A 13550-nucleotide genomic window follows, 5' to 3' on the forward strand; every position below is an offset into this window, starting at 1 on the left:
GACTTTGGGTAATTTAACCTCTCCATGGTCTGTTTCCTCATCTGCAGATTGGGGTCAGCAGCAACACTACCTTATTCAAGTAGATGTAAAACACTTAGAATACTGCCTGGCACAAAGTAAGTTCTCAATAAATAAAACAAAATGAAACTTGGCTTTAACTTTGTCTCTTTGTGGAATCTTTCCTGAATATTCTCTCTTCCCAAGGTACACTGTTAGATGTTGCTCCCTCCCTCCAACAGGACCTGTGAAACTGAACACCTAATATAAACTTAACTTAACATTTCTATTACTGTTAAACTATATGCCTCATGAGGCTCAGTCCTATCCTTTCCTTAGAATACCTACAGGGCCTGGTGGAGGCCCCACACCACATACATGCTCAACAAATATTCACGGAGGAAGATGAGACTATTTAGGGCCACATGGCGGAGACTTAAATGACAAATTAGAAATCTGCAAAACTCCTAGGATGGCAGGAAGGATTCTGAAAAGAATGCTATGCTCCTGAATGCTTTTTTAGTTAGTTAACTATAGTGACAATACAATGGTTTAAGAGAAATAAGGGAGATGAGCTAGAAGCTTTTTCAAAGGCCAGCTTATGGATGAACTAAGACCGTGACAGCCAGGGAGAATGAAGAGAAATATGCAGTGGAAAAAACCACAGAACCTAATGACTTGATGTAGAAAGTGAGCAAGACTCAAGAGTCAAAAACAATATTAAGTATGAGTATAAAATGATTTAATAAAGATTATCTCATTGAATTATGACTTTCCTTTGGATCTGTTAATCTTGTTGCAAATGAAGAAACTGAGGCTCAAAGAGGTCAAGAAACCCACCCAACTGTACACATTCATCAAAAGGGGCAGAGTGTTCTGATGTCATGTCCACTGGGCTTTCTGTTATATTACAGATGACCTCTGGCTTCTAAGCTTGATGGAGAGAAGAGGACTGATGCCATTAAATAATATGGAGAGAAGGGAGAAAAGCCTAATAGGGACAGAGGGAGAGGTGCTGAGATAACTGGTTTGTTTTCAGATATGCTGAGTCTGAGGTCCCAGTGGGCTGTCAGGATGGATGTGTAAGAACTAGGGTTGGAAAAAGATTTATGAATAATCTGCTAATCAGACAGCTGAAGGATGACACGGGAGGTAGGCAATAGTAGTTACATTATGGTTTGAATTATGTCCCCCAAGAAGATGTAGAAGTTCCATCTCCCAGGACCTATGAATTTGACCTTATTTGGAAACAGGGTCTTTGTAGATGATCAAGTTAAGATGAGGTCATTAGGGTGTGCCATAATCCAATGTGACTGGTGGATGACCTTATAAAAGGGAAATTTGGATACAAAGACAGACATGAGCAGAGAAAAGGTGATGTAAAGACACATGGAATATGCCATTTAAAGGCCAAGAAATTTCTGTGATGACCAGAAGCTAGGAGGGGAGCCTGGGACAGATTCTCCTTCACAACCCTCAGAAGGGACCACCCCCGCTGATACCTTGATTTTGGACTTCTAGCCTCCAGAACTGTGAGACAATAAATTTCTGTTGTGTAAGCCACCCAGTTTGTGGTACTTCATTACGGCAGCCCCGGGAAACCAGTAACAGTAATTTATTAGTGACTTTGGAGGGAACAGTTCTGAAGCCTGTGAGCAGAAAGCAGTTAATGAGTAAAGCCACACATTTCACCTAGAGATCTAAACTCTAAGAAGGTTTCCATCAAGTCGACTCCAGAAGAGAAATTTATACATGATTTAAATGTATACATATATTCCTATTTCTTATTTCAACATACTCAAATGTAACGGGCACTTTCTCCTTCAACATAAAGACTTGTGGATTTAATATTTGGCCACAGAAATTCCTTTTGTGTATGTGCCTGAATCAAAGCTGCTACACAGGCAGCAAGTTTGTAGAGCACAGAGATTGTACACATTGTTTTTATAGAACCATCTACAGTTTATAGGCAAGTAAGTGAAGAAAAACTTTTTTTAAGTGAGTTCTACACCCGACGTGGGGCTTGAACTCATGACCCTGAGATCAAGAGCTGCATGCTCTGACTGCTACGTGCCCCAATGGAAAAAAAAAATTAAGATTTTATTTATTTAAGAGACAGAGAGAGCATGCGTGCAAGTGAGCGCATGAGCGGGGGTGGGGAGGAGGGGTAATGGGAGAGGGAGAAGCAGACTCCTTGCTTAGCAGGGACTCGGGGCTCGATCCCAGGCCCGGAGATCATGACCCGAGCTGAAGGTAGATGCTGAACTGACTGATCCACATAGGCACCCCTCTATAGAAAAATTTTGATGAAGATAATTGAAGAGTGTCTCAAAATTCTTGGGCTAGACCCAGAATAACCATTTAAAAGCAGTATTTCCACCCCCCCCCCCGACATCCTACTCCACTCGTCAACTGATTTAAAAATCCATTTAAAGTTTAGTGGAAGCTTGTCCAAAGATGCAAGGTATAAGAACACCACCTATGTCTAAGCTGGCCAACATTTTTAAAGGTGGAAACTTTTGGGTAATATGTCAAGAACAGTCTTCTTTCTAGGATCAATTGCATTCTGAGATCCTGTCTCTGTAATAGGACTTCGAACTACTAGGTGCAGTGACTTGGTCAAAATTTGACTGGGTCAAAATTAAGACAGCCTGAAAGACATGGAGGAAACTTAAATGCATATTACTAAGTGAGAGAAGCCAATCCGAAAAGGCGACATCCTACATGACTCTTAACTATATGATATTCTGGAAACGGCAAAACTATAGATAGAGCCAGTAAAAAGGCCAGCGGTTGTCAGCGGTTAGGGGAAAGAGAAGGATAAATTAGTGGAGCACAGAGAATATTATTACGGTGGCAAAACTACACTATCTGATACTATAATGGTGAATCCATGTCACTACACATTTGTTTACACCCACAGAAGGTACAACACCAAGAATGAACCCTAATGTAAATTGTGGACTCCGGGTGGTGATGTGTCAACGTAGGTTTATCAACTATAAGAAATGTACCACTCCGGTAGGGGATGCTGATAATGAGGGAGGCTATGCATTATGTGGAGGTAGAGAGTATACGGGAAATCTTTGTACTGTCTGCTCAATGTTGCCGTGAACCTAAAACTGCTCTAAAAAAGTCTGTTTAAAAAAAATTAAGATAATCATCCCTGCTATAGTCTTCTCGATAAGACAGACTTTTTCCATTCTTCTACAACCCTTAAAATATCTCTGACTCCTGTTTCGTGTTGCTTCGGAAGGAATAGTAATGATCTATCATGGAGTCTTATCCTGGCTCAATGCTAGTAACAGCAGTGTTCAAACCTACTGTGAATTTCTAAGTACACAGAGATCTCTCCTTAATATGAAAATGCAGACTGTTTACTGCCATTAATTAGGATGCTTAACAGTTGGTAAACAGAAGTAGTTTTTCTGGGGAAAAAAAACCCACCCAGATTTAAAAGCAGAAAGTCAATAAACTGCTAATTTCTATATAATTAGAACACACTGCTTCTCAATAATGAGCTATTTTATTTTTAAGCTAATGTTTTTACATATATTTCACACTGTCATATTTTAAAATCCTAACTTCGTGGGCTGAATCATCAGAAGTGTTAGAGCAATATTTATAATAAAATCCACCCTTCCTAAGAGACAGTAAATTTGATTTCGAAAGCTCCATGGCTTATATTAATCCTATTTAGGATCGGTAAAATATTTAGCCTATGTTCATACTTTGTGTGTTCACTGTATTCTCACTAGCCCTTCATCAACACTTGACAGTGTAGCACAAATAGTGACTGCATGAGGCTTTGACACATTTGATACTTCTTAGCCTTGACTTCAGAGTTTTGCTGGCACCACTGACTAATAAAAGGCCATTGCAAACAGCTGAGTCTCTGGTCGCCACCTCAACCACCCAACATCTGACCAGCCAGAGCCATGAAGCTGCTGGTGTTGCCCGGCAGCTACTTGCTCTAACAGCTGGACATTCTTGCATGCCTCATTTGGCAAAAGAGCCAAATGCTTCCATCTTCCTGCCTTAGCTTGGTTTTCCGACGTTTCATCCTACAAATGGCTACTTCTTCCTAGGAATTTATTTTTTCTAATTAGGGTAAGCTATCTTGGTTATTGTCTTATGATCTGAACAGCTAAATTTTCTATGAACACAGGTAAGTGTTAGAGATAGTTTCAGGGCATACGCCAATGCATTTTTACTTTTCTCAACAGAAAAAGGGGCAAAGGAGATGGATACAAGAGAAGGCTTTTAAACTAGATGTCAATCTTTACAAATATAGTTACATCTTGGGACATCAGAACCTTGACATTCTATTTAGCGGAGCTCCAGGTTAATGCAGTATCATATTCATATTCCTCCCTGTCTCAGTAAATACTAGTAAAAACTAGTAAAAACCTAGTAAAAACTAGGTTTCCAACAGTAATCACCACCTTTGGGGTAGTACTGCAATGAGGGAATGGAACTACGGTATGCTTCAATCATATTTGCAATGCGTTCTTAAGCTGGTGGTTGGCTTATGAGTTTTTTAAAATATTTTTTTTTATATTTCTTATGTCTAAAATAATCCATAATTTTAGAAAAGGTTCCCAAATAGCTGATTAAGTATAAAACATTTTATATCTACTAGCTTTCCACCATTACTACTACTTTTAGTGAAATAGATGGTTATTTTACTTCAAGAAAAATACATAGAAGGCAGAACATCTAGGAACCCTACATAACTCTAATTAGCTAAAGTACAATCACACTTCTAACATGTGATGTCTTGCTATAAATTGAAGAAATTTCATTCCTGAAGACTTCTGAGACATATATACACATTTTTTCTGTGAAAGATTATTAATGATGGTTTTAAAACTTAAGAAAAAAAACCCAACAGTGTACACTATACCCTAACACTGGCAAGAGTAAGGTATACGTGTATGATCCTTCACAATTCATTAGGGGTTTCCACATGTTATCTTACTTAATCAACATTATAGTCTTACATAGCTTAACATTATTTTCCCTGTCTTATGGATGAGGAAGCTGAAGATCAGAAAGGTCAAGTGACTTTTCTCAGATCTCACAGCTAGTAAGTAATTTGCTTCTTCTACTTTATCCCATTACTGGCAAGAAGTTTCAGCCTGAGAGAGAGGTGAAGACAAAGCCATATGGTACTGATTCTTCCATACAGTCTAATGTTGCCAGTTCTGTAGAAACAATCAAACCAACGAACTCTCACCTGGCGATTCTGCAAGGTGCTCTTGCTTCTCTTCTCTGTCCTGAAACTGAATTAAATGTGACCACAAAGCTGACTTCCCCTGAAATTACAAGGTATAAAAACGGTTTTCATTTTGTAAGAAATAATTAATCAAAAAATAATTTCTCATCAAAACCATTCCCATTGAAATGGTCACTCTGAAGTTTGGAGATCCAAGCTCATCCATTCTTAGCAACTCACTCCATGTGAAATGAGGGTCATCCTTTGCCTCACCGAAGAAAAGATTAGCAACAGCCCAGGAAGGGCAGCTAAACAAAAGGTCAGAAGTACAAGCATGGAGATTTCCGACTTCAGCTCGGCTGTTACTTTTTTTTTTTTTTAAAGATTTATTTATTTATTTGACAGAGAGAGAGACAGCGAGAGGGAACACAAGCTGGGGGAGTGGGAGAGGAAGAAGCAGGCTCCCAGCGGAGTAGCCTGATGCGGGGCTTGATCCCAGAACACCAGGATCACGCCCTGAGCCGAAGGCAGACGCTTAACGACTGAGCCACCCAGGCGCCCTCTCGGCTGTTACTTAGTTGTATGTAATTAGGACTGTCTACACTGGCCACACTAGTAACGACAGAATTAAAAGGCTCCAGCAGTGCAGAATGTATTTGTGTACATCCATAGGCAAAATATGTTTGGATGTATGGAATGGCAGCTAGGGAAGAAAACTGGAGCCAGAGGAGAAAGAGAAAAGGGGAGGAAGAAAGAACATGTCCACAAGAGAAAAAAAATCAGAACAGAAGATAAGAGGGACAAAAGCAAAGAAACCATTTGATTTTTTCCACCCTGAATAACTATATAACTTAAAATGGTAAAGAACTGTTAAAGCTGGCTAAGAGTTTTTTTTCCTGGACAGTGACAAAAGCGGACACTTAATGGACTCAACGGGATATAACCTCTGCAGTAAATGTGCTGTTTTATCCTTTCCTGTTTACCAGGAAAGAGCCCCAAACCACTCTTAATCATGGGTTTTATTTTCTTTTTCTGGAATTAAAAAGCCTGTGGTGCATTTCTAATCATCCTGTGACAAAGGAACATATCCTTTAATTTTTATATCTTTTTCTCCTTGTTCATTTTTTTTTAAAATTTATTTATTTATTTTAGAGGGGGTCAGAGAGAGCGTGAGTGGGAGGGGCAGAGGGAGACGGAGAGAGAACTCAAGCTGACTCTGTACTGAGCACAGAGACTGATGTGGGGCTCGATCTCATGACCCTGAGATTGTGACCTGAAATCAAGAGTCTGAAGCTCAACTGACTGAGCCACCGAGGTGTCCCTCCTTGTTACATTTCTCTTAGGGTTCCTAGCCAACCATGTCCCCAGGGCCTCCTGAGACTATTACCTGCTTGATCTGCAAGCCGTGACTCCATATCCTTTCCAGTAGGTCACAGAGGCTGGCGATCAAGGTGTTCTCCTCCAAGCCGGTTATGTTTGCTTCTCCATGGCCCAGTTCCACTGCTTCGTGTCCCATCTTCTCCACCAACATGCGTTTTGTCTGAAAGCATCATGTGCGGTCACAAGTGTTACCCCAGCAACGAAGCCAAAGACCAACAAGTCAACTACTAGATCAGAGACCTGGGTTCCCTTCATTATATATATATATATATATATATATATATATATATATATATATTTTAAGATTTTATTTTTAAATAATCTCTACACCTAACGTGGGGCTCGAAACCACAACCCCAAGATCAAATGTCACATGCTCCACAAACTGAGCCAGGCATGCGTCCCCCCCCCTTCATTATACTTCTAATTGTAGACTGTTAATCACTTTGGGAAAAGTGTCTTAATCTCTGTGGTCAACTAACTGCAGTAATATCACATATACTTTTAGTATTTTGTCAGATAAATAGGGGGTCACTAGAGGGAGATTATGATACTATTTTATCTATCTACCTACTACCTACCTACCTATTTTTGCCTCCCCACAATACTAAAAGTATCCCCATGTAAACGCTTATAATTGACAATTTTCAGATTACTAACTTGAGTAACACTGGGGAATTACACCAGATCCAGAAAATGTACTGTAAGAATCTGAACCCATCCTGCCACCACAACTAACCCTCCACTGCCCCTGCATCTTGGCATACTGAAGATATCTGCAGTTAGTTCTGATTGTACTTAGGCAAAACCACAATATAAACAGGCAGCTCTAAATTTTTTCAGAACTCCCTAATCTGTGAGTGAACTGGGCCTCTTTTTACTTCCTCTTTTCCTTTTATCTTGTCTCTCTGCTCACCAGTATGCACCAGAAAAGGAAGGGAAATGGAAATCAGTTTCAAGTAAGTAATTTACAGCAGTCTTAGCTACACTCATAAAATGTAAAGTGAGAGAGAATCTAGTTCCTTTACGTGGGGACTGTGTCTCTCTGATTCAACACTGTATGCTGATGCTGAAAATAAGTGCATTTACTGAATATACACAGAAGGTACTCAAGAAATGACTGTCAAATAAAAGAATGAAATTACTGGCCAAAATAATGTCCTGAATTTTGTCAATCTGTATTACTACCTTTGATAAACACGATATCTGAAAGAGACTAGTATGTAATATATACAAACCTACAATAATAGCTAAGGTCTTCTTCCTTATAGGTATACTTCCATGAATAGACAAGGACAAAGTTCTATACAAAAAATGTGCTGCCTTTCATATAAAATGACCACATTCCTGCACAACTTTTTTTTTTTTTTTTAAAGTAGGCTCCACATCTAATGTGGGGCTCAAACTCATGACCCTGAGATTAAGAGTCGCATGCTCCGGGTACCTAGGTGGCTCAGTCAGTTAAGTGTCCAACTCTTGATTTCAACTCAGGTAAGGATCTCAGGGTCATGAGATCAAGCCCCCCTTGGGCTCTGCGTTCAGTGAGAAGTCTGCTTGAGGATTCTTTCCCTCTGCCCTTCCCCTCAACGCTCAATCTCTCTCTAAAAAAACAAAACAAAACAAATGGAAAAAAAAAACCCCAAATCCCAAAGAGTCACATGCTCTACCAACTAAGTCTGCCAGGTGCCCCCCAACTTTTGACTGTCTTAGTATCTGTTCATGTTTCAGAGAAGACGGCAATGGCTGAAAAGGCGAGAAACACTGTGCAGGGCTCCCATGTCACTGATTCTGTGGGCAATGGAGAACCCACGAAAGCTCATGAGCTCAGTAAAGAGTACATGAGGTTTACGCCCCAGTAAAAGTTTTCTTCTAGGACAGCTACAGGCTCAAATGGCAGTGAGTAATACGTACCTTCATTCTACATTCTTTTAATAAGCCTTCTACAAATTTGCAGTTGGTCTGTGCAATCACTGCAGGAGAGAGGTCTGACAATTTGGGTTGCCTCAGGTTTTTTCCTAAACTCCGTGCCTCTTGCATATATTTCTAAAAATTAAAGAGTATTTTTAATACATAAACATCAGATACTCTTCTGACTTTCTTAACATTACACAAACAAGTGAGGAAAAATAAGATGCGGAAAAGGCTGTAAACGTACCCATGCAGTAGCAATTCAAGTTTTAGTGCCACCAATAGGCAGAGGACATTCGTATTCCCCCACCCCCCAATTGTTAACTCCTGTGAAAATGAGGGCAACAGAAATCGTGTCAGGTTAAAACACAATCACAATAAGACGGAGCTCACCTAGTTTAATCTTTTTATTGGGCATACCCAAGGTTGTAATTAGTCAGGATCATGATAGGGATGAAAAAAATTTGGATTACCAGTCCAAGGTTCTGCAAGAACCCAGTGATTCTCAGATCAGTGGTTTCCTCTTCGCCCCACATATCATGAGACTTAACATACTTCTAGCCTCTTAGACAACACTCTCCAAACCAATCTTTTGCTCTAATCAAGTCACAACAGTAAAATCAGGAGCTCTAGAATCTGAATCTATAAATTCAGGCATATTTGCTTATTTGTAAAAAGGGCATAAAGCATGCCCCCCTACCTCACAAGAAAGACTACGAACTCACTCTGAACATGTTTGCTACATTCCCTCTCTTGCCTTGTTCCACCATCAACAGAAAGTGGGGACACTGTATTACTTTCAGAGATAGTGATGGCTCAGAGAGAAGCCCAGAAACTCAGAAACCCAGTCCACTGCTCTTGAGCTTTAGTTAGTGAATGTCCAAGAAAAAAAAATCAATACAGGTGATTACCACAGGATACCTATTGTCTCTCTTCTTGCTGTGCCACCTGCAAAAGCTCATCCGGATACCTTATGTCTGCATCAGGACCACATGGCAGAATCTCCAAAAAGTCCAAGTGTCTTAGGGCCATATTTAGAGAATAACTACTCCAACTTATATAGTAAAACTAGCAATTTGTTGAAGGGAGAGAGAGATGGTGAGCCAGCACATCCTCCCACAGGCACATATGTGAAATCTATCTTTACTATCCTAAGGGAAAAATTTGATATTACAAGGGAAAATGTGTAAAATCCTTTACATTCTTTAAATAAAAGGGAGTTTGTACATTTACAATATTTTCCGTTTGGAAGAAAAATAATCTGCTAAATCTTGTACAAATTTCTAAAAAATCCCACTGATTAGGGATTCAACTGATCAGTTTACCTGCTACTACATAAACAATGTTTCCTTTCCAGTACAATCATTTTAAGGACAGATTTTTAAGAAATGAATGCTACAAGAATTTAGTTCCCATACTATCTGTGTATGCAGCTTTCTGCTTCAAATCTCTTTTAGAGGATCAAAGAACCAGGAAAAATTTAGAATGAAAGACAACTATCACCCCTGGGGAAATTAAGTATAATAAAGTCTACCAAAACATCCTGAAGGTTAACTTTAAAATAAATAAAAAGCAGGGAATGAAGAGTTTCAGAAAAACCTGAAGATATAAGGCAGAGATCCTATTTGAGAATTATAACACCTGCATTTCCTAACATTTCAGGCGAGACAAATATTATTTGGAATATTACAAATCAGAGATAAAAGGCTGGTAAAAACAAATGTTAACTGTCAAATGTTAAAGGGGTTGTTTCTCCCCAGCCTCAGTTCCTCCACCTTTAGGACTTGTGCAAAGGCAGAGAGAACTACTAGGACTCAGTTCTCAAGAAGAGGTAAGGATCCAATTAAGCTTAGGAAGAAACACAATGGCTAGAAGAGTGAGAAACAAAGGCAAGAGGCTAGGAACAGGTCCTGACATTTCTTTTTTCTGAAATATATGAATAATTAGATTTTTAAGTCCATAACTAGACTAGAAATGTAAGCATTGTTAAAGTTTATGGTTCTATTTTATAAATGAAAACAAGCTAGAACGGGGCTCTCCTTTGGCCATATTTACCAAGCACACAGCAAATCACTTATGGGGGCAGTATAATTATTAGCCAAGAGAGAACTCCATAGGGCCAAGTCTCCTCCTGAGCAGCTCTGCTGAAGCCATGGAATGAGCAACATTCGGGGGAGGGGGCAGCACGAGGCCATCCTCACATTAAGAAGTGATGTTGCCTCTGTATATTGCAAAAAATAGAGCACTTGCCTTTACAGTAAACAAGTGATGATAAAAATGCAATTTTCTTTGTGGCAGCAGGAGGAAAAGGTGTATTTTAAGGTGAAAAATGGAGAAGAAAGAGAAACCTTTCACAAGGTACGTTTCACTACTAGAAGGAAGTGACCCCAGATTTCTTCTGAGATTTCTACCATGCTCTTCTTCATTTCTGTCAAAGCCAAAACAACAAACCAGGAGTCCTAAGTTACTCTTGCCCTCAGGTGAGGAACTGTTGAGTGCAACCTGATATACACGGTTACTGGGAAGAGTACCAGTTTGGCTATCAGCAGTCCTGGGCTATAGGCCCGGCTCTGCCTTTGTGTGTCCATTTAACTTTGGGCAAGTCTCTTGGACTTCATGTAATGTTGGACAAGGTGAACTCAAAGGTTCCTCTTAGAAGTAAGATTCTACACTGATGACCTGATATTCTGACTACATAAAAAACAGATCACGAATAAAGGAAATAAATTTTATTTTATTTATTTATTTTTTAAAGATTTTATTTATTTATTCAACAGAGATAAAGACAACCAGCGAGAGAGGGAACACAAGCAGGGGGAGTGGGAGAGGAAGAAGCAGGCTCATAGTGGAGGAGCCCGATGTGGGGCTCGATCCCATCATGCTGGGATCACGCCCTGAGCCGAAGGCAGACGCTTAACCACTGTGCCACCCAGGCGCCCCAGGAAATAAATTTTAAACTAAAAACAATAAAAAACCCAAACCAAAACAACAAAAAACCCCAAAAAACAGATCAGGAAGGGTTCATTAAAACACCATGGAGATAACACCCAGCAAGAAAAGAAAAGAAAAGCTGTTCAAAGATGAATTATTTATTTCTGCAAAATGCTTAAATAAAAGGGAGTTTGACCATTTGATGTATTTCTCCTTTGGAAGAACAACAACGTGCTACGTCTCTGGCCCCTCTGCAACTCCTCCCCTTACCTGCCAAAATACCACTAATTAGGAATTCAAGTGATCGGTTTTACCTGCCTACAGTACAGAATTACTCGTGTTAGCACACAGCACCAGGAAAAGGTACCAAACACAAGAGGAAGTGGAGAGCAGAATGGAGAGGCTGACAGTTCACGGCACAAGGTGATGTGAGGCATTCTAGAGCTATGTGCACACACGCATGTGGGTAATTCAAGGAACACCGAAAACAAGATTCAGGAACATCTGTAAAGCACGTTCAGGCAAAGAACATACCAGGCAGCACTCAGAGAAGGATTTTTTAGGAAGTCGTGCAGGAGGAGGTGGACCCTGATCCCACTCCCAGAATGCCATGGAGTTCTGACAGACCAAAAGTTCCCCGGAAGGCTAAGAGGATGGAGAAGTGCCAATGACAGAAAAGCAAAAAAGAAAAGGATGGGGAGAAAGAGACAAGCAAAACATGCATGCATATGATAAAGTCACAGCAAAAGGGGAGAGAAGAAAATATGGTAGCACAAAGAAAAGCACTACACAGATTATGCTTCGGTTTTTAAGGAAATGTTTAAAATCATAAACGTAGGAACATTTCAACAAAAAAGCAATATATATTTGGAATGTTTTCTACTTCATTTCTACACATCTGAGTTTAGAAAATAGTTAACACATCTTCTGAATGCATTTTTCTTTGATCACAATAATCAAAACTTACTTAAAATTATTCAAATGTATAATTATGGTTTTATTTTCAAGTAGTACAAATAAAGCATAAGGATCTTAATCCAAAAATAATTTCTAAACACTTAAAAATGGTGTCAGCAAGCCAAGGATAAAGCACGAGCAAATACATCTTTAAGTTTAAATTATGCTTGAAACTTAAAAAAAATCTGTTTCTTGTATATTTTTTTCTCTACAGGAGACATATTGACCAAAAATTTATCCTAAACTTAGCCTTTACTTGATGTGGTACCCAGGGAGATTTGTTTTAGAGCCTTATTTTCGGTATATCAAAATTACAAAAATGGGGGGAGGAGGCGTTTTCTGCTGTAAGTCAGTACAAAAGGGTTACTATTTAAAAATAAAACTGAGCCATTTTGTAAAAGAATGCGGAAGAACCTGTACAGCGACAAGTGCTGGGCTGAGCAAGGCTTCCTGGGAAGGCAGCCCACATACCTCCCGCAGGTCGTTGTCCAATCCGATGTGCTCCGAGTGCTGGCGAAGGCGGTCTTTCCTGCGCTGTGCGGTGGCACTCCGGCTTACCCAGCGACTGGAAAAAGAGCCATGCCCAAGAAGGTGCGGGGTAAAACAAACAATGAAACAAACAAACAAAAAAAGTGATCACTATTTTTAAAATAGAAAAAATGTACTCTTTAAAACAAAAGACCACTTATTTGTCAATCAATTCTTTAAATACAGAACAGCTTTATTACGATATAATTAAATACCATACAATTCACTCATTTAAAGCATACAATTTAGTGGTTTTTATTATATTCAGAAACATGCAACCATCACTACAATCAATACTTTTAAAAAACTGAGGTTAAAAAATACACAGTATCTCCTCATAATGATCCTCTCCTTTCCACTTTATTGTCCATCAGAGCCCCAAACCCTGGATGAATACCATCCTCTGACTTTTCTATTCTCCTATTTATGTGGATTAGTTCTTGATTTCCGTCATGACTCCCCATGAATCACTTTACCTGACCTTCATCAACTCTCTCCCATTCCCCTCAAAAACTGTTTCAAACCTTTCGCTTTATCCTCAAGTGCCTCCCCTCAATTGACGACCACCCTTGACTCCTTCCTCCTGCCCTCTACTGAAATGACGTATACACACAGACACCTCATCTTTCTT

At 39.5% G+C, this 13550-nt stretch overlaps 1 protein-coding gene across 6 annotated transcripts in view; it reads right to left on the minus strand.

The window, feature by feature from the left end:
- DENND5B (DENN domain containing 5B) overlaps positions 1-13550 on the minus strand; it is a 186664-nt gene that overhangs the window by 34881 nt on the left and 138233 nt on the right. For 5 of the 6 annotated variants that reach the window (XM_057303298.1, XM_057303297.1, XM_026502155.4 and 2 more), the window contains 4 exons: positions 12863-12956; positions 8507-8638; positions 6603-6755; positions 5237-5315 (listed from right to left, as the gene is read on the minus strand). In XM_057303298.1, coding sequence (XP_057159281.1) covers positions 5237-5315; positions 6603-6755; positions 8507-8638; positions 12863-12956 — 458 coding nt within the window. Of the gene's footprint in view, positions 1-5236; positions 5316-6602; positions 6756-8506; positions 8639-11293; positions 12080-12862; positions 12957-13550 lie in introns of those variants that run through there. The other variant, XM_057303299.1, reaches the window with a different exon arrangement.

The sequence above is a fragment of the Ursus arctos genome, unplaced genomic scaffold (assembly GCF_023065955.2).
Source record: "Ursus arctos isolate Adak ecotype North America unplaced genomic scaffold, UrsArc2.0 scaffold_26, whole genome shotgun sequence".
In the NCBI taxonomy this organism is placed as follows: domain Eukaryota; kingdom Metazoa; phylum Chordata; class Mammalia; order Carnivora; family Ursidae; genus Ursus; species Ursus arctos.